This window comes from Rhinatrema bivittatum, chromosome 3 (genome assembly GCF_901001135.1).
Source record: "Rhinatrema bivittatum chromosome 3, aRhiBiv1.1, whole genome shotgun sequence".
Classification (NCBI taxonomy): domain Eukaryota; kingdom Metazoa; phylum Chordata; class Amphibia; order Gymnophiona; family Rhinatrematidae; genus Rhinatrema; species Rhinatrema bivittatum.
This window is the reverse complement of record NC_042617.1, coordinates 313,051,848-313,072,068: the sequence shown is the minus strand read 5'-3', so window position 1 is coordinate 313,072,068 and position 20,221 is coordinate 313,051,848. Positions and strand designations below refer to the sequence as shown.

The 20,221-nt window shown below is 43.3% G+C and overlaps 1 protein-coding gene across 1 annotated transcript in view; it reads right to left on the bottom strand.

Annotated features, from left to right (window-relative positions):
- Positions 1 to 8,557: 8,557 nt before the first annotated feature.
- Positions 8,558 to 20,221, bottom strand: part of MAP3K12 (mitogen-activated protein kinase kinase kinase 12) — an 82,650-nt gene continuing 70,986 nt past the window's right edge. The window contains exons 12-13 of the mRNA XM_029596837.1: positions 9,813 to 10,095; positions 8,558 to 8,653 (exon numbers count right to left, since the gene is read on the bottom strand). Of these exons, the coding sequence (XP_029452697.1) occupies positions 8,558 to 8,653; positions 9,813 to 10,095 (379 nt within the window). The remainder of the gene's footprint in view (positions 8,654 to 9,812; positions 10,096 to 20,221) is intronic.

Genomic DNA, 20,221 nt, shown 5'->3' with positions numbered 1-20,221 from the left:
GTTATAAATACATAATTTAAAATTGTGTATGGGGGGGCGCCAGGCTGTAAGGTTTGCCTAATACCCTTGCACCGGCCCTGTGCTTGATGTGCCTTCCATTAAATCTGTTCGCCTTACAACTACAAGGGAATCTGCATTTTCTGTGGAAGCACCTGCCCTTTGGAACACTCTACTAGTAGAATTAAGGCTAAATCAGTGCACTAAGATGTTTAGATCATCTTTGAAAAGTTTTCTTTTGAAGCAGGTCTTTGCTTAATCAATCCAACAGCATAACTTTAATCAGCAGATTAGCTTCTCCAAGAATCTCCATGCCTTCTGAGCATATTTGGCTTTTTATGTGAGTTTGTTAATATTAAGGCAAGTTTTAGTTTTTCTGTTTAATATATCTTACTATATATGAGTGTTTTTGTTATACATCACTTAGGCCGCTAGTGTTAAACGATTAATACATTTTAATAAATGAAATAAAAAGCTAATCAGTTGAGTAGAGGTTAAAGGTCATATCTATACCATTTTAAGGGTCATACTTTTGGAATCAGGGTCATACTTTTGGAATCAGGATCATACTTATGTCTGCTTACATAAGAAATAAAACTGAGTATCTCTGAGCTTATGTTGTGTATAGGGTGCGGATTTGACCATAGGTGCCAAATTGCCTGGCTACAGCTCTGGATGAATTAGCCATCCTCCTCCCTGGAGATTCAACTAACTTGCTTAGAGTTTGATTTTAAAATGAGCTGCGAGTGGCCATACATGTGCAAGTTGGTGCGTGAGCAAGGATACACTGAAATTTTTAATTGTGCGTGTATATTTTAAAATGCACCAAAACCATGGAATGTTCCTAATTTTAACAGCTAGCACGCATGTGTCTTCCATAGGACCTTGTCTGCTTTTACGCATGTGTCAGCAAATTTTAAAACATACTCGTATAAGGCACATTCCCAGTTTTGCAATTAGTCCACCAGTTTGTCCCGTTAATAGCGAGGTCTTTCAGGCCTCTCTAGTTCTTCATCCTACACATCCCCCAGTTGACCCAGACCCCTCACCCTGTTCTATAAGCCCTAAAACTTGAGATCTATAGACTTGCTTCTCATCAGGAGCAGCAGTAAAGTTGCGCAGATATCTAGCATATGTGTAATGCGGGTTTTTGTTTTAAAATTTGGAGTTACTTGTGTAAGTCTAGGCTCCATCCCAGAACACCCATGTCCCATACCCTTATTCCTTACACGTTATGTGCATATTTTGCAGCTTTCTAAAATCCTCATTGCTTACGCACGGCCTACATTTTTGTGCAAACAATGCTTTCAAAATCGACCTGACAGGTTCTGCAAGAGCCTGAGGGGAAACGAGGAAATGTACATGCACAGGAACTCTTACACATGCTCAGCAAAGTCTTTACTGAGCTCGGAGAGCTGGCCTGTTGGGCTATCGGATGACATCACCCTTCTATCTATGGAGAAACCTGTCTACAGGTAAGCAAACTTGCTGTCAGACTAGTCTGAATCCTTTCTCTGCTGCAGCAAGGGAACCAGCTCAGTTCTCTGGATCTAAGATGCCTATATCCATGTCCTGATACATCAGGATGTTTCCTAAGATTTGTGGTGGGCCAGCACCATTTGCACTACAAGGTGCTTTGCTTTTTCATTGGCATTGAATTTTTCATCATGCCTTGCACTGGAGGTGGTAAATATAAGGTGCCATGATATCCACATTTTTCCTTACCTGATCAAGAGGTGTTCTTCTCATTGACCTGCCAGTCACTGAGGGTAACAATCCAATGGCTAGAATACCTCAATTCATAGTGAACCTATCATAAGTCAATCCTTTCTTGTAAATAGAGTTCAGTGAAGTCAGTTTTGATTCCAATGAAGCCAAGGTGTTTTTCCTCTAGGGGAGAATAACAGACATTGTGTCTTCAGTATAATCAGTCTCCAAGAGGCAAGTAGTCTTGGCATGGGATTTTCTCAAGATACAATGCCATATGATTTAGACCGTCCAGATGTTGCCAATGGCAAGATTCAATATGAGGCAGTCCTAGTGGACCCTATGTTGTCAATGTGACCAGCACTCTCAGAACCTGTGTCACTGAGTCCTGGTTGTCACAATTTCACCTGCTGTACAGACTCATTGTGTCCTGGTTCTACCTGCTATGAAGCCTCCCCACCAGCAGAGGCCTCCAACGAACTCTGCTCCCAGCTATCTGAGCCACCTCCTCACTGACTACCTGACTCAGCAGCTCCTGCACTACTTAAGCTAGCCTGTTCAGTCCATCAATGCCTCTTCATTGAGTCACTTTGGCTCCCTGACCTGGCCACCTTGTTCTTACTTTCCTGTCTTGCTTTGCAGCCTATTCAGGCTTCCTGCCTTGCAGCCTACTCAGGCTTTCTGCCTTGCCCAGTGGCCTCTCAGGCTTCCTTCCCTCCCAGGCATCCTTGCCCCACTCTGTGGTCTTCCAGGCCTCCTTGCCTTGCTCTCTGGTCCCCTGGGGCTCTCTGCTTTATCTTACGGCCTCCGGGCCTTCTGGTTCTCATGCCCAGCCTGTTCCCAGTTGGGCTTCCCTGTTCATTGTTATTTGTTCTGTCTAGTCCAGTCCTGTTCAATCCTTGTTCTGTCTTGCGCCACCCTGTCCAGTTCAATGTCTGTTTCCCAGTCCTTGCCCTTGCCCCTGGTTCAGCTTGTACACTATATCCAGTCCCCAGTCTGAGCTTGTATCCAGTCCCCAGTCTGAGCTTGTATCCAGTCCCCAGTCAGCGCCAGAATTCAACTTTGTCTGTCTTCAGCTCCTGCCACACCCTCAGTATCATCTTAGCTGCCAGCCTTGTCTGTATCCAGCTCCTGCCTGCCCAGCTTGTCCAGCCTGCCCAGCCTATCTAGACTGTCCAGCCTGCCTTGCTTTAAACCATAATTTTCAGCCAAACCCCAGAACCCAAGGGGGCTGGCTAGACAGAAGAAACTCTAATTCATTCATGCAGTTCTGTACCTCTTCTGTGGGGGTGTATCCCGACTCCAGCCTGGCACCTCATGACACTGATGACCACTGTTCCTTTGCTGGTAGCTCTGCAAGAGTAACCTAGAGGCTGGCCTGCTGTTTAACATGCCATCTCATCAGAGGGTTCTGACCACAGATGCTTCCTTCCAGGAGTGGGGAACCCCCTACTCAAGGCCTACAAATGCAAGGCCTCCCCCAAAATGTCACATATCCATATATATATATCTGCAAGCTATAAAGCTGACTGTCAACTTTACAGTACATGTTATCCAACAGTTATCCTTCAAAATATGGGCAACCAGATGGCCATATTTTATACCAATAAGCAAGAGGGAACAGGTTCCTACCCACTTTCTAGATGCTGTTAATTGGGCAATGGACTATATCACACGCAGGTTTTCTCCATGGAACATGCCTACCTATTGGGTGTAGAGAATATGCTAGTAGACATGCTGAGTAGAGTGCTAGACCTACACAAATGGTCCTGAAGCAACCAAGTGGTTGCTACCAATTCCAACAGGATAGTTTGAGAATTTTGCTTAAGCAGCCCTCCCAATTAAGATTGGCAGATGTGTTCTTTTTACAGAGAAGGCAGGCTTCCTATATGTCTACCCCCAATATCATTAATATAAAACTCTGGCCAAGTTAAGGAAGCATCAGGGGATTCAAATTCTAATAGCCCCAGGCAAGAACAGCTCTGTGAAAGAACAGTCATCTACCTCCTTCACTGACCCTGATTTCTCAGGACCAGTGATCATTTGAACATCCCCAGACTGGTACTGACCACAGGGATGTTGAAAGGACAGTAATTTCTTCTCTAGGTTGCTGAGGGGAGGTAGCCCAGGTACTCCCACAGTCCAGAAAACAGTCTACCAGGACTTTCATGCCCATGAATGGAAAGAGTTTCCCAGTTGCTGTGTCAGTGTTAACCTCTGCCCTCTCCCATGTCCAGATCAAAACAGGGCCATGCAAGAGTATTTGGCACTCTAGGCAAACTTCAGACATGCACCTTCCCACCCCCAACTTACCTATTGGCAGTAGCTCCAGAACAGCGCTCCCTTCTTTGGCAGTACTGGCTTTCCTCCTTGCGCCCCATGCTGATGGGATTATGCTGCTCCCCAAATTTTGGCACTCTAGGCGACCATCAGTTTTCCTAATGGAAGCACCAGCCCTGGTTCAAAATCTCCTCAACTATTTATCTCACTTGTCTAAAATGGGTCTTAGGACAAATTCCGTATTTGTTCACCTTAGTGTTATCACAGCTTATCACAATTTGGAACAGGAGAAGACAGTGGTTTTTCTGCCCTTGGTTAAATGCTTCATGAAGGATCTGCTTCATGTGAAACCTCCACCCTCACTGTGAAATCACCCATCATATGGGATCTCAATGTGGCATTGCAAAGGAGACTGGCACTGTGCATCCCAAATTTGAACACTATCTTGCATCCAAGGCCATTTTAGCAAGGTATAGCAAATAAAACCGGAGGAAGATCTACCTCAACAAAGACTAAGACGTAATCTAAGTAGTTATCTATAGAAAGGGTGGTGAATGCTTGGAATAGCCTCCTAGTGGAAGTGTGGTGACAAGGACAGTATCTGAATTCAAGAAAGCATGGGATATGCACAGGGGATCACCAAGGGAGTGCAATGGATTGTAGCACGGAGCAGTTGTATGGATGGGCAGAGTAGATAGGCTGAATAGTCTTTTTCTGCTGTCATATTTCGCTGAAGTGCAAACTTTCTTTGGCGGGCACCTACAGCTGGTCAGACTTTCCAACCATTTTCAGCCCCTGTGTCACTTTACTCTTGTTTTTACTGTGTATTTCAAGTTTTTCAACGTTACTCACATTTTTAACATGGTTTAACGTTTGTTTTTTTTAACGGTTGTTCCATTTGCATGTCATTTGCTTACTTTATCCCATGCTAACACAGTGTATTTCCACGTGAGAAAAGAAAAATCTATGCTAAAAATTAGCTTTGGTTTTAACCTGCTTTTTTTTAATTACATCGGGCTAAATTAAAGGTACCCACAGAAGTTTCACTTATGATTAATCCCTGAAGCTATGATTAGAAGTATTGCTTTCTGCTGGATGAGTGTAGCTGGATCAGGCTACATATTTAATTCTAGATCTGTACTACAATGCCAAAGTGAAAACCTCCTTGTACCATCACGTTTAAAGTGAATTCTAATCTAGTATGCTGGAAATACCCTGCCACGTTTTAGCTAGTGCTCATTTCTGCTATGAAGCCAGGCAAGTTTGATTGGCTGCTGTCCTCTCTACGAGAACCCTGTCTTAAATCTCTAGGTCGCCTTTTGCCTATTGTTGTGCCAGACTAGGTTTTAGGCCCGTATGAGTCAGGGACTACCCTTCCTAGAAGAGGGGTTTGCTGCACTAGCAAAACCGGCAATGTTGGCATGTCATGTTTCTCCCCCCATAATGAGGACATTTATTGCTGTACTGCTGTTATCACAAAATGGATGTAAGCTAGCATCTTACATCTGATGATCCCCTTCCTGCTTTAAGACAGGGATCATTCCAGTTGGCTGGATTACGGGATGCTTTCACCATTCATAAGAACATAAGAACATAAGAAAATGCCATACTGGGTCAGACCAAGGGTCCATCAAGCCCAGCATCCTGTTTCCAACAGTGGCCAATCCAGGCCATAAGAACCTGGCAAGTACCAAAAACTAAGTCTATTCCATGTAACCATTGCTAATGGCAGTGGCTATTCTCTAAGTGAACTTAATAGCAGGTAATGGACTTCTCCTCCAAGAACTTATCCAATCCTTTTTTAAACACAGCTATACTAACTGCACGAACCACATTCTCTGGCAACAAATTCCAGAGTTTAATTGTGCGTTGAGTAAAAAAGAACTTTCTCCGATTAGTTTTAAATGTGCCCCATGCTAACTTCATGGAGTGCCCCCTAGTCTTTCTATTATCCGAAAGAGTAAATAACCGATTCACATCTACCCGTTCTAGACCTCTCATGATTTTAAACACCTCTATCATATCCCCCCTCAGTCGTCTCTTCTCCAAGCTGAAAAGTCCTAACCTCTTTAGTCTTTCCTCATAGGGGAGTTGTTTCATTCCCCTTATCATTTTGGTAGCCCTTCTCTGTACCTTCTCCATCGCAATTATATCTTCATCAGAGGTCACCTTCTCCCTTGCAGAATCCAGTACCTATTGCTAGTTTCCCTGCTTCCAAGTGGGAGCTCTGGAATTGTCAGATGTGCTTAGGTATGATGGTTAAGGCTCTTAAAGCATTCAAAAGGTCCCATTTGCCATATTACTTCCTACTTAGCTTTTATGTACTGTCAAAAGCTGTGCTAGCTAAACCTATGGTCAATGCTCCCTCCAAGGAGTGACTAGGTGTGTGCAAATTTTTTTTCGTGTGAGCAACAATTTTTGAGCGCCAGTATTAGCGTTGCCTTTCTGTATGTAGCACAAAGAAAAAATGTATGTGAGCATTACCATGTAAAACCTGTGAAAATGTATGAGCAATTGCTCACATGCTCACCATGCCTATGGATAAACACCACATCCAATACAAAAAGGTTATTTTTTTATTTAAAGAGAGACTTTTTTTTTTCTCTTCTCCAACTAGCAGTAAGATAAAGTACATGGCCTACATACAATCTATTTTACACATTTAATATAAGAAACAGAATGGGGCCCCTGACAGCAATATGGCTTTACACTTAAAGAATGGTAAGAAGGCAATCAACGTGTGGCACATCCACCCTGTCTCCCCCTTCCCTCCGTGCCTGTGACGATATCAGCACCATGATGAATACCGGCTGGGAAGAGCTCCTACACAACTACAGCCTGTCCCTCCAAATTCCCTCCCACTCCACACGTGCTAGGAACATGCAAAAACCTTGCCAACAGCTGCTTTCCACCGCGAGCGAGCGGGGAAGGAGCATGACGTGTGGTGGAGGAAGCTGAGCAGCCCTGATCTAGTCTGAAAGGTGTTTCTGTGCCAAGAAAAACAAAAACTACACATCCTACCGCTTCACTGCAGTGTTGCATTTAAACTTTACTAAAAAAATTAGTACAGGATACTCTAGTTTTTTTGCTTTTGGAGAAGTGCTGATCAAGCCAGGACCAGTATGTAAAATGCAGCAGGCTCATCCCAGAAAAACAAATAGCTTTGTAACACGAGCTGCACAGGGCGTGTGCATGCATAGGTCATAGTGTGCACTCTTTGCGGGAAAAGTCTTTTTACTGTGAGAATGAACAATATACACTGGCTGTTACTGGGTTTTTTTTTTAATTGGTTGGTAGACCAAACAAAATATTCAGACTTCTCCCTGCTTTCTAGGTCATGGTAGAAATAGAGTAATAACCACATCCTCTTTAGCTATGCCCATGGATGTTGCTTAGTTGTTCTGTCAAGTAGTGTTCTGGAACCAACCTTAGGAATGCATCTTGAAAGCTTTTTTTTTATTTTTTATTTTAGGGGCTGTTCAAAGGGAGACATCACAGTAGGTCAGGGGAGCTAGACTGATACTGGAGCTGGAGAAGTCCATTTTGGGGGTCTACTGCAGTCATCCTGCAGCTAAGGGGAAAAAAACCCCAACCCAAACCCACTCCTGTTAAGGGTTAGTCCCATGTTAGGGTCCTACTCCCTTACAACTACTAGGAGCATCATATTGGAGGGGCAGTAAGGAAGACTGGTTCAAGCTGGCGCCAGTAGAGAATAACAAGTACCAGGTGTGGGCCTGGGCCAGGAGCCCCCTTCTGTTCTGGAAGTTGTCTCCTTCCCCCCCACCATTTCAACATGGTTTAGCCTTTCTCTACCTGCATTAACTTAAATGTATCTCCCTCAAAATGAGAAGCTACTGTCACTAGTGCTGCAGGCAGAGGGCGGTTATCTAAATGTGATTTTTAAAGGTGCAGACCCCAGTTTTCTCAATGCAGAGCAAGTGCTTCCACCAGCAGCATGTGCAGCCTTCTTCTCACTTCCCCTACCCTTTTTGCAGTGCTATATGAGCAGAAGAGCCACAAACCTGTGACTGCAGAAGGACAGCTCTGCCTGCTGGAACCTTACAGCTAAAGTGACAAAAGAATAAATACACATTTTAAAGTGACAAGTTTAAAAAAAAAAAAAAAATCCTTTTCAGCAGCTTTGTTCTGAAGCCAGCGTTCTCCAGCAGTACAGGACTCCACTGCGGCTCTGATAACCTGTTTTGCCGGCTGTTGCTCATGAGCAGTTTGATGATAGCTTGTTCTTTTGCTTACAACATGCGAGGCAGTCTTTCAACATCTAGTGCAGGGTTTCCTCTTGTCACACTGTGGGAGCCTTGCTGCTCCCCTGTCCCCAGCTATGAGAACGCTACTGGATATCCTTGCAAGCAAACTGGCCCTGATGGGAGAGCTGCCCACTGCTTCGCAAACATCCTGGTGCCAACTGGAAGGGTGCAGGGCTGCTGCCTGGGTGTGTGGGGGGGGGGAGGGGTGCTTTGCAACACATTATTCACATCTGATGTATTATACATATATATATATATATTTATCCTGGATATAAATATTTCACTATTTACAATGTCTGTGGGTGACATCACAAGCCTTGCGTGGTGGGCACTCTGTAGGGGGCACTGCTGGAAGAATGATCCGGCTCTGTACTTTCGCAGTCCGAGTCTTCAGAAGAGGCTACCTGCTCCCAGCAAGAAAGAGAGGTATGGAGTTATTTCAGGACAAAGTGCAGTGTGCTCCTTTCCTTGCAATGTTCCTTTTCAATGGTCACATTCCTAGTCTAGGAAATGCAAAGTGCTGTGCCTTTGTTTATCGTATGAGAGGTACCACCTACATGGTGGTTAATAGTAAAGGAAAATTGCACTGATCCAGGACCAGTTCCCAGGGGCAAAGGTTTGACTGTGGTTTCTACATTTGAAGGGTGTGCCAAGATACTCCAAAAATGGCTTTCACCAATTTGCAACATTCAGTTATTTATTGGGGGTATTCAAGGATATGAAATGCAGTTTTGGCATCATCAAACTTTGTTTTTTTTATCAAATAAAACTTTAATGTGGCTGAAAAATTCAAGATGGATATTGCATGAAATGCTGATCTTTGCTCCTACTGAAAGCTTTCTGGGTACCAGCTTTCCTTTGAGCGTATGAGATTACCCATGGAGGAGAAATGCATCTAAGTGTCATGTTCTATTGAAACCGAGTTTATTTTTAAACTAGTGAACTTTAGTGCAGATGCCATGTAAAGAATGTTCTAATAATATTCCTATATATGAAAAAATGACTTTTGTGAAGCAGAAATCATAGATAAAGTTTGAAAGGAAGCCAGATAGAGTGGGACTCTAGGCACGGGCATGCACATTGCACTGTATACACAATAAATGGGAAGAGTAATTTCTTAAAGGATCTAGTTGGCTCCCAAAGGAGTTAACAACAAGTAGATCAAAAGGTTTGAAAATTGTCCCACATCTAAACACAGCCACTCAGGTTCACTAGCTGACTAGATATAGCTGTTGAAAACATGGATGCAGTGGGACGTTGGTGGGGGATTGTGTGCATGTGCCTAATCCAGCACATAGTCTATAGCAGGGACAAAATCTGCAGAGCTAGTTTCTCTTTGAAAATGTGCTAACACCCGTGCGGGTGAAAATTGCCCATTGATTGCCCTTTTTCACACGCCCTGCTCCTCAGCTCATGCTTACGAAAGGTCGTCACCACGATAGCTGGAAAAGTTTCCTCATGTGTGACAGCATGAGTGCCTCAGTACCAAGTAAAGAGCAATAAAATGCTGACAAAAATCATATGGGTGTAACCAGGAAAGGGAGGTGGATGCCTTCAGCTCACCTTGCAGGCATTCTGCCCCGTGTTCAGCTGTGTCTTCACATGCTGCACCGTGGCCTCCTTCTCCGAGAGCCCATCTGACTGAGTCAGGACATCCAGTGGAATCTCAGAGCTCTGCAACAGCAGGTCTTCGGAGCGGGACCCCAGCCTCTCATCCACGTGACCGCTGCCCACCTCAGGGGTGCCGCTGTGTGAGGGGTCGCTTGTGGTACCCTCCTCACCATCTGAGAAGTTTTCAGAGCTAAAGGTGGACAGGGATTGGTGCTGGCTCATCCCGGGTGGCCACCTACAAGGGAGGATACAAAGTCAGGGGACCGGCTCCGGAGCTTACAATAATCAGCCAAGAATTTAATGCTGTGCCTCTCTCCTGCCACTTAGCACCAGCTTCTGCATAGGTGATGTTACAAAGAGATCAAAGATGCTGGGTCCCCAATACCAGGTGGTTGGTACCTGGGAGGTGCAGCTTTTCAGTGCACTATGTGAGACAGTCTGCTGCAGGCAATAGGACATTTGCCTTACACATTAAAGGGAAGAAGCCCTGCTCTGTGATGTTTCTGACACACAGCAATAACCCAGGAGAATGCTACCACTTGAATCCTACATTAGGTAGGACATGGAACCTTCTCTGGTGGGTTAAGGCAGCAAGCCATAATACATTGACGATGTGCTGATACCCATAACATGCCTTACTGCAGTGTTTCCCAAATCTCTCCCGGAGTACACCTTCAGGTTTTCAGGATTGCCATAATGAATATGAATGCGATATATTTGCATACATTAAGACCTAGTGTATCAAATCTATCTCATGCATATTCATTATGGATATCCTGAAATACTGATTGGTTAGGTGTTCCTCCAGGAGAGGGTTGAGAAAAACTGCTTTATTATGCAATATTACACCAGCAGTGTTCAGCCAATTAGCTGATAGGGATTTGTATGTAGGCTTCTCTGTACAACCAGGCAGCTGTTATGCTAATGAATGTATTATGTGTAAAGGGTTTACTCCTGAGATTCAACTGGACAAAACTTAATTCTCTGGTTGGACATGGATCACTACACTGCTGATTAAAAGTCTGAATTTTAAATCACACTGGTGCTACTGTTCACAAGTTTCAAACTTGCGCTAATTCAACACCCTTTTCTGTCTACAGCCACACTAGTCAAACGCCAAACAAACAAAAATGTCTTTTCCTTTTCCATTTGTGCCCCAGAGAACCTGACCAGGGGCCTAATAATAGAAATAACACTGTGTACATCTAGTAGCGCTATACGTAAGCTAGTGACTTATTAAATGGTTTGTTCCCTGCCTGGCTAAGATAAATCAAATAACAAAGGAGACAGTCCCTGGCCAATTTCTTTGGAACTCAGGAAATACCAAATAATAGGACGGAAAATGTGCCTCTGAAAGCCAACAGAAGAGCTATTAATGCTTCCTCAAGATGGTTATTACCTTTTGATGTCCTGAGGAAATCCTTTTGTATCACGGCAGGGGCCTCTTTTGAATGGAAGCCCGTGCTGTACTATTTGCTAGTCTACACTTTCACCAAGTGGACATTAATAGAAAAGAAGAATTTATTATAATTAACTGCTCTTGGTCAGCCTGGTTATATGTGAACTAATGAATAATATATCTTTGCATCATTCGTCAGTTCAAATATAACAGCACTTAAGTAAGCGAACATTACTTATTCATTATTAGTAGCCAGTAAAAAGCAAGGAATTGAATACTAATGAGTCTTTTAATTAAGTATAAAAGGTGAGTCTACTTTTGTTTAGAGACCCAGAGAGGGTGAGATAAATAGCCATAAGGTGAGACATTTTCCTGCAGCTTGGCTGCAGACAAAAAAAAAAGTGGAGATTTTCTTTGCTGTTCTCCTATTCAGGAAGCAGAAACAATTTTTTTTTTTAGCAAGAGTAATTTATTTATTTGCAGTATTTATAACCCGCCTATGCCAAGACCCCAGTGTGAATACATAAAAACATGCATAATCAAATAAAACCATAGAGAACAACAAGAAAAAAAAAAAAGAAAGAAAACAGAACTCCCATGTATATAGTCAGTATGTCTCAAATAGGGACCAGCCATGACTTCACAAAAAATGCCTGTCTAAAGAAAAAAGTTTTAACAGGCCCTTAAATGTTTTGCATTAGTCCATCAGTCTTAGGGGCCGATGCAATACAGTCGGACGCGGGATAAATAGGCGCTAATCCACCCCCTAATGCAATAGGGGGATTAGCGCCTATTTAACGCGCGTCTGACGCGGAGTGAATGAGCCTATTACTCAGACGCACATTTATCGCTCAGATATTAACGCCTGCCCGGAGCAGGCGTTAATCGCTGAGTGCATTGAAAAGAAGTACAGAAAAGCAGAAAAAAACTGAAAAGTCAGCGCCCGCTTTCAGCGCACATAATTGCATCGGCCCCTTAGTTCCTGAGGTCAGCTACCGAAAATGCCCGCTAGCTGAGCCTGACGTATAGTTGAAACTTCCAAAAGTCCTCTCTGTGCAGATCGCAATGTCCTTGTAGGATTATATATCCTGAGCATGGAATTAATCCACGGGAGACTCACGAGAGAGAGCAATTTGTGTGCAAGCACTGCAATCTTATATTTGATTCTCCACTGCATTGGAAGCAAGAGTTCAAATAAAATTGAAGTAGCATGATCTTTAATGCTGTGGTCAGAAATTAACGGCCATGGAATTTTGTAGTTGCAATGCTTTCAATGTAGTCCGTGCAGTGCTTTGAATGCAGTGATTTATTTTTTTTTTAATAAAATTTATTTTCCAGTTAGCTTCACAGTCCTAGAATAGATCTTGCATATTATTAGTATTAGGCTAATTTAATTAAGAGAATTTTCAGAAGATTTATTGAGATTTTATTTAGAACAGAGAGGGAATATTGTTTCTTTCTGTGAGGGTTCAGACACGATCCTCATAAGGCAAGTTGATCCTGGATCTACGTGGTGTGCTGGAAACAATTTCAGATTTCCCCAACCATCAGCAACTGCTTCATCAACCATCTGGACTGCATAGAAATTTGTCTAAAGTGCTCAGCTATCAAGTGAGATTAAAAAGAGAATTTATGTGAAACTCAATTTTTTAATTTGCTTGAAGTGAACTGAACTGAGATATAGGGCAAGGTTAGTGGTTTTCTGTTATAAATTAGCAAAGGCTAATTTTCTTAATTTTTCAGGGCTAATTCATTCTTTTTACTATAATGCCATGTGCTTCTGTCTCCTATAGAGTATAAGAATCTAAATGTGTTATGTAAATGTGCATACACTGATTTTGCTTATGTTATTTGCAATAGTAATATGGTACGTTTATCTTATTTTATGTTATTTTATTTTCTGCGCCCAGCTTCTCTTCCCCACCCCTGGAAGAGCTTTTCGTTGTGAACGTACTACCCATGCCCATTCTAGGTGGCCCTCCTGTAGGTCAGGGTTTACATACAGAAAGAAAAAGTAGTAGCATTTGTCAGACCATAAGGACTTCTTGGCCTGCCCAGATACCTCCTGACCACTGTTTCGCTGCAGATCCTACTCCATCTCCAGTCATCTACCTCCCTCACCCTTACCACTGCCCTGTGTGTGGCTGTCTCATGTTTGCTTGAATTCTGACACTGATTTGGCGATTACTTCTTCCACTGGTGGAGGATTCCGCATATCTTCCACCATCTCAGTAAAGAAGCATCTCCTCACATTTCCTCTCGACCTTGCTCCCTTCAGCTACATATCATGACTTCTTAAAACATAAGAACATAAGATATGCCATACGGGTCAAACCAAGGGTAATCAAGCCCAGCATCCTGTTTCCAACAGTGGCCAATCCAGGCCATAAGAACCTGGTAAGTACCCAAAAACTAAGCCTATTCCATGTTACTGTTGCTAGCAATAGCAGTGGCTATTTGTTTTTAAGTCAACTTAATTAATAGCAGGTAATTGACTTCTCCTCCAAGAACTTATCCAATCCTTTTTTAAACACAGCTATACAAACTGCACTAACCACATCCTCTGGCAACAAATTCCAGAGTTTGTGCGTTCAGTAAAAAAGAACTTTCTCCGATTAGTTTTAAATGTGCCACATGCTAACTTCATGGAGTGCCCCCTAGTCTTTCTCTTATCCAAAAGAATAAATAACAGATTCACATCTACCCATTCTAGACCTCTCATGATTTTAAACACCTCTATCATATCCCCCCTCAGCTGTCTCTTCTTCAAGCTGAAAAGTCCTAACCTCTTTAGTCTTTCCTCATAGGGGAGCTGTTCCATTCCCCTTATCATTTTGGTAGCCCTTCTCTGTACCTTCTCCATCGCAATTATATCTTTTTTGAGATGCGGCGACCAGAATTGTACACATTATTCAAGGTGCGGTCTCACCATGGAGCGATACAAAGGCATTATGACATTTTCTGTTTTATTCACCATTCCCTTCCTAATAATTCTCAACATTCTGTTTGCTTTTTTGACTGCCGCAGCAGACTGAACTGGGTCCATACTGGGTCAACCAAGGGTCAATCAAGCCCAGCATCCTGTTTCCAACAGTGGCCAATCCAAGTCACAAGTACCTGGCAAATACCCAAACATTAAATAAATCTCAAGCTACTATTGCTTATTAATTAATAGCAGTTTATGGATTTTTCCTCCAGGAACTTATCTAAACCTTTTTTAAACCCAGTTGTTATACTAACTGCTGTAACCACATCCTCTGGCAATGAATTCTAGAGTTTAACTATGCGCTGACTGAAAAAGAATTTTCTTCGATTTGTTTTAAATGAGCTACTTGTTAACTTCAAGGGGTGCCCCCTAATCCTCCTATTATCTGAGAGAACAAATAACCAATTTACTTTAACTTGTTCAAATCCTTTCATGATTTTGTAGATCTCTATCATATCCCCCCTCAATCATCTCTTCTCCAAAATGATCAGCCTTAGCCTTTCCTCATAGGGCAGTCGTTTCATGCCACTTATCATTTTGGTCACTCTTCTCTGCATTTTCTCCAGTGAGATGTTGCGACCAGAATTGCAAACAGTATTCAAGATGTAGTTTCACCATGGAGCGACACAGAGCCATTATGATGTCATTTTATTGCCATTCCCTTCTTAATAATTCCTAACTTTCTGTTTGCTTTTTTGATTGTCACAGCACACTGAGCTAATGATTTCAGTGTATTATCCACTTTGACACCTAGATCTCTTTCCTGGGTGGTAACTCCTAAGATAGAACCTAACATTGTGTAACTACAGCAAGGGTTATTTTTCCCTATATGCATCACCTTGCACTTGTCCACAATAAATTTCATCTTCAATTTGGAAGCCTAATCTTCCAGTCTCGCAAGGGCTTCCTGCAATTTATCACAATCCGCTTTACATTTAACCACGCTGCATAATTTTGTGTCATCCACAAATTTGATCACCTTGCTCATTGTATCTCTTTCCAGATAATTTATAAATATATTAAAAAGCACTGGTAAAAGTACAGATCCCTGAGGAACTCCACTGTTTACCTTTTTCCACTGGAAAAACAGACCATTTAATCCCACTCTCTGTTTCCTGACTTTTAACCAATTTGTAATCCACAAAAGGACATCGCCTCTTATCCCATGACTTTTTAGTTTTCTTAGAAGCCTCTCATGCGGGACTTTGTCGAATGCCTTCTGAAAATCCCAATACACTACATCTACTGGTTCACATTTGTCCACATATTTATTCACCCCTTCAAAAAAATGTAGGAGATTTGTGAGGCAAGATTTCCCTTGGGTAAATCCATGCTGGCTGTGGCCCATTAAACCATGTCTATCTAAATGTTTTGTGATTTTGTTCTTTATAACAGTTTCCAAGATTTTTCCCAGCACTAAAGTCAGGCTCACCAGTCTATAGTTTCCTGGATCACCCCTGGAGCCCTTTTTAAATATTGGCCATCTTCCAATCTTCAGGTACAACGGATGATTTTAATGATAGGTTACAAATTAATTGAAATAGTTCTGAAATTTCATTTTTTAGTTCTTTCAGAATGTTGCGTAGGAGGTGGATCCTTGTGCTGAGGTAGGGTTGATGCAACTCATAGGTGAGGGCCTACGGGTCCCCACCATCAGGAGGCAGAGTGGGCTGAAACTAGAGGCCACTGGAGCTTCACCTATACCAGCCCACATTCCCCTCGGGTTGAGCCTTCAGATGCCGGGGCCGGCAGGACTTAGGCGGGCCTCAAGGTTGAGTATAGGTAGGAGATGGTTCAGCCTAGAGACAGCAGCCAGCAGGTAGCGTGGTCCTATCCTAGACGGGATGTGGAACAGGAACTGAAGCATCAAGGGACAAGAAGGAACTGAAGGTGCCTGAGCAAAGGAAGGCCGAAGCCTAAATAGTCCGCGTCCAGAGGATAGGGTCAGAGGCATCACTGTCAAGGTTGAATGGAAGCTGGTGGCACTTGGAAAGTATAGCAAGCAACGTGGAACTCTGGACTCAAGAAAGTCTGAGGCAAAGTTGTTCGTAGCAATGGTCAAGGCACGGAGAAGGCAGACATGGTCAGATGTTGCAATGGTTAAGGCATGGAGAAGGCAGACGTGGTCAGACGTAGCAATGGTTAAGGCACGGAGAAGGCAGGCGTCGTTAGATGTAGCAATCGTCAAGGCACAGAGAAGGCAGACGTGATCAGATGTAGCAATGGTTAAGGCACAGAGAAGGCAGACATGGTCAGACGTAGCAATGGTTAAGGCACGGAGAAGGCAGGCGTGGTCAGATGTAGCAATGGTCAAGGCACTGAGAAGGCAGGCATGATCAGATGTAGCAGAGGTCAGGCTCGGAGAAGGCAGGTGAGGTCAGGCGTAGCAGAGGTCAGGCTTGGAGAAGGCAGGCAAAGTCAAGTGTAGCAGAGGGCAGGCTTGGAGAAGCCAGGCGTAGTGGAGGTCAAAACCAGGTAGTCGATCCAGTAGACAGACAAGACGAACATGAGGAACAGGAACAAGACAAGCACAAGGCAACTAGAACTCGGAAACAAGAACAGGAGACCAAGGTGACCTGTTGCAAAGGCAACGCTGAGGAGCGCTGCCTGAGCTTTTATACATTGAGGGAACTGACGTCAACATCCGGGTCCGCGGCCAGGTTCCTGCCACGGGCCCTTTAAAGGTTTCACTGGTGTGTGTGCCTAGGGAGGGGTGCGGAACTGCCAGCGGCATCTCTCCGCGAACCCCGTGGAGAGGCCCGATGGATGGAAGCATCCTGGCTTGGAGGTCCCAGGAAGCGGAGCAGGGCCGGGGGAGCTGGTGGAAGTCCGAGGTCGAGACTGCGGCCCATCGTCGCCAGTGACAAGGAGCTGGACCCTGAAGCTTGAGTAGAGAGGTGAGAGGGCCGCACTGCGGGTGGCAAGTGTAACACAGAACACTGGGGGTGTATACATCTGGTCCAGGTGATTTACTACTCTTCAGTTTGTCAATCTGGCCTACCACATCTTCCAGGTTCACCGTGATTTGAATCATCACCCTTGAAAACATCTCCAGAACGGGTATCTCCCCAACATCCTCTTCAGTAAACACCGAAGCAAAGAAATTGTTTAATCTTTACACTATGGCATTATCTTCCCTAAGTGCCCCTTTAACCCCTCGATTATCTAAAAGTCCAACCGACTCCTTCCTAGGCTTTCTGCTTCGGATATATTTTTTAAAGTTTTAATTGTGTTTTTGTCTCTATGGCCAACTTTCAAATTCTCTTTTAGCCTGTCTTATCAATGTTTTACTTTTAATTTGCCAATGTTTATGCTTTTTCCTATTTTCTTCAGATGGATCCTTCAAATTTTTGAAGGAAGATCTTTTGGCTAAAGTAGCCTCTTTCACCTCACCTTTTAACCATACTGGCAACTGTTTGGCCTGCCTTCAACTTTTCTTAATGCATGGAATACATCTGGACTGCACTTCTAAAATGATATTTTTTAACAATGTCCATACCTGTTGTACACTCATAACCTTTGCAGCTGCAACTTTCAGTTTTTTACTAACTATTTTTCTCATTTTGTCAAGGTTTCCCTTTTGAAAGTTTAGTGCTAGTGCCATGGATTTACTTATTGTCCTCCTTCCAGTCATTAATTTAAATTTGATCATGTTATGATCACTATCGCCAAGTGATCCCACCACCATAACCTCTCTCACCAAATCCTGCACTTCACCGTCCACCTGGCCAAAATGATGAGATGGACGATGAAATGCTAAGAGAAATTAGGGAAGCTAACCAAATTGGTAGTGTAGTAATAATGGGAGATTTCAATTACCCCAGTATTGATTGGGTAAATGTAATATCAGGATATGCTAAAGAGATAAAGTTCCTGGATGGAATAATTGACAGGTTCTGAATAAATTGCTCCAGAACCTGTCAATTATTCCATCCAGGAACTTTATCTCTTTAGCATATCCTGATGTTACATTTACCCAATCAATACTGGGGTAATTGAAATCTCCCATTATTACTGCACTACCAATTTGGTTAGCTTCTCTAATTTTTCTTAGCATTTCATCGTCCATCTCATCATTTTGGCCAGGTGGATGGTAGTATTCACCTATCACTTTGCTCTGTGTTGTGCAAGCCTGGGATTTTGGGGCGAGAGAGCAGCTGGGAGCCAGGAATGGATGTTCTTGCTCAGGTGCACACTGGGTCTTTTAAAGTTTGTTCGAGTCCTTCTCAGGTAAACTGATGTGTGAACGGGAGAGGCTGCAAGAGTGGCCTGAGTGAAATTTGGTCTTGCAGGATCCTTATCCTGTTGGACTCTATGCCATCCTGGACATAAAGTGCCACCCCTCCACACCAAACTGCTCCTCCCTATCATTGCGATATAATTTGTACCCTGCATGGCACTATCCCATTGGTTCTCATCCTTCCACCAGGTCTCTGAAACGCCAATTAAGACTATCTTATCATTCACTGCTATACATTCTAACTTTCCCATCTTAGACTTCTGGCATTGGCACACAGACATGTCAAAGTGTGTTTTTGTTTGTCTTAACAGCCTGCTTTTTCAGTTGACAGGGATAATGTGAAATTATTTAGCTCAGGTCATTCTTTACTTATAGGCACATGGACTACTTTTGCTTTTATTGGAAGCTCTCTGTTGGGATGCCCTAACTCTCCAGCTTCATTAGTATCCTTTAAAGATGCCTCCCTCTGAACCATGCACTGCTGAACGATTGTTGGCTTTCCCCTTTGTTCTAGTTTAAAAGCTGCTTTATCTCCTTTTCTAAAGGTTAGCGCCAGCAGCCTGGTTCCACCCTTCAGAAAAAGACTCCTCCTTCTCCAAAAGGTTCCCCAGTTGCTTACAAAACTAAATCCCTCTTTGTACCATCATCTCATCCATGCATTGAGACTCTGGAGCTCTGCCTGCCTCTGGGGATCTGCGCATGGAAGAGGGATCATTTCAGAGAATGCTACTCTGGATTTCAGCTTTCTACCAAAAATCCTAAATTTGGCTTCCAGAACCACTCTCCCATCTTTTCCTATGTCATTGGTGCCCACATGTAGCACAACAACTGGCTCCTCCCCAGTCTAGGTGACGCGTAAGGTCCGCACCAGGCAGGCATATTACCAGGTGATCCTCGTGCCCACCAGCCACCCATCTCTTTACATTCCTAATCAAATCACCAACTATGATGGTTGACCTAACCCTTCCCTCTTGGGCAGTAGCCCTGGGAGACATATCCTCGGTGCGAGAGGAAAATGCATCATCTGCTGAGAAGGTCCTTGCTATGGAATCATTTCCTGCTGCACTAGGTTGATGCTCTGCAACCAGGAGAGCTTCCTCCTCCAAGGCAGCTCCAGAGATCAGACTCGTTCTCTGAGAGCCTGGAGCTCTTTGCATCGGGTGCACACATACAACCTCTCACTGGTGGGTAAAAAAAAAATCATACATTAGAGTCTTCCGCATCGAATGTCTAATGATTAGACATTCGATGCGGAAGACTGGAAGTTCCCCCTCTTGCTTCTGGATTGCTGCCTTCATCTTAATTTTGTTGAGTTCTTAGTTAAGTTTAGGTTGCCAAGAGATTAAGAATGTGTAAATATGAGTCCTTTAAATTTATTGGTATATTCACTATTAATCTGCTAGTAACCTGCAACGGGATATTTAAACTTCTGATAAGGCCTGGGGCAATCCTGTATTTTAGATAAAAGGCTGATTGATTTTTAATGTGAAAATGTCTCCTGCCTATAAATCAACGGATGAACATCTCATTCTGTGAACAATATTGCCATCTTATACTCACTGAAGCTTGCTAGATATTTAAATGTTTTTGTCATGTCCCCCTTTCCTTCTCTCTGCCATTTTGAGTGCTTTTAACCTTTTCTGTTTGTGCTGCAGACCCTGTACCATTGTTGTAGCCCTTCACTGAACTGATTCCATCCTCTCAATGCCCTTATGAAAGTGCAGCTTTGAGAACTG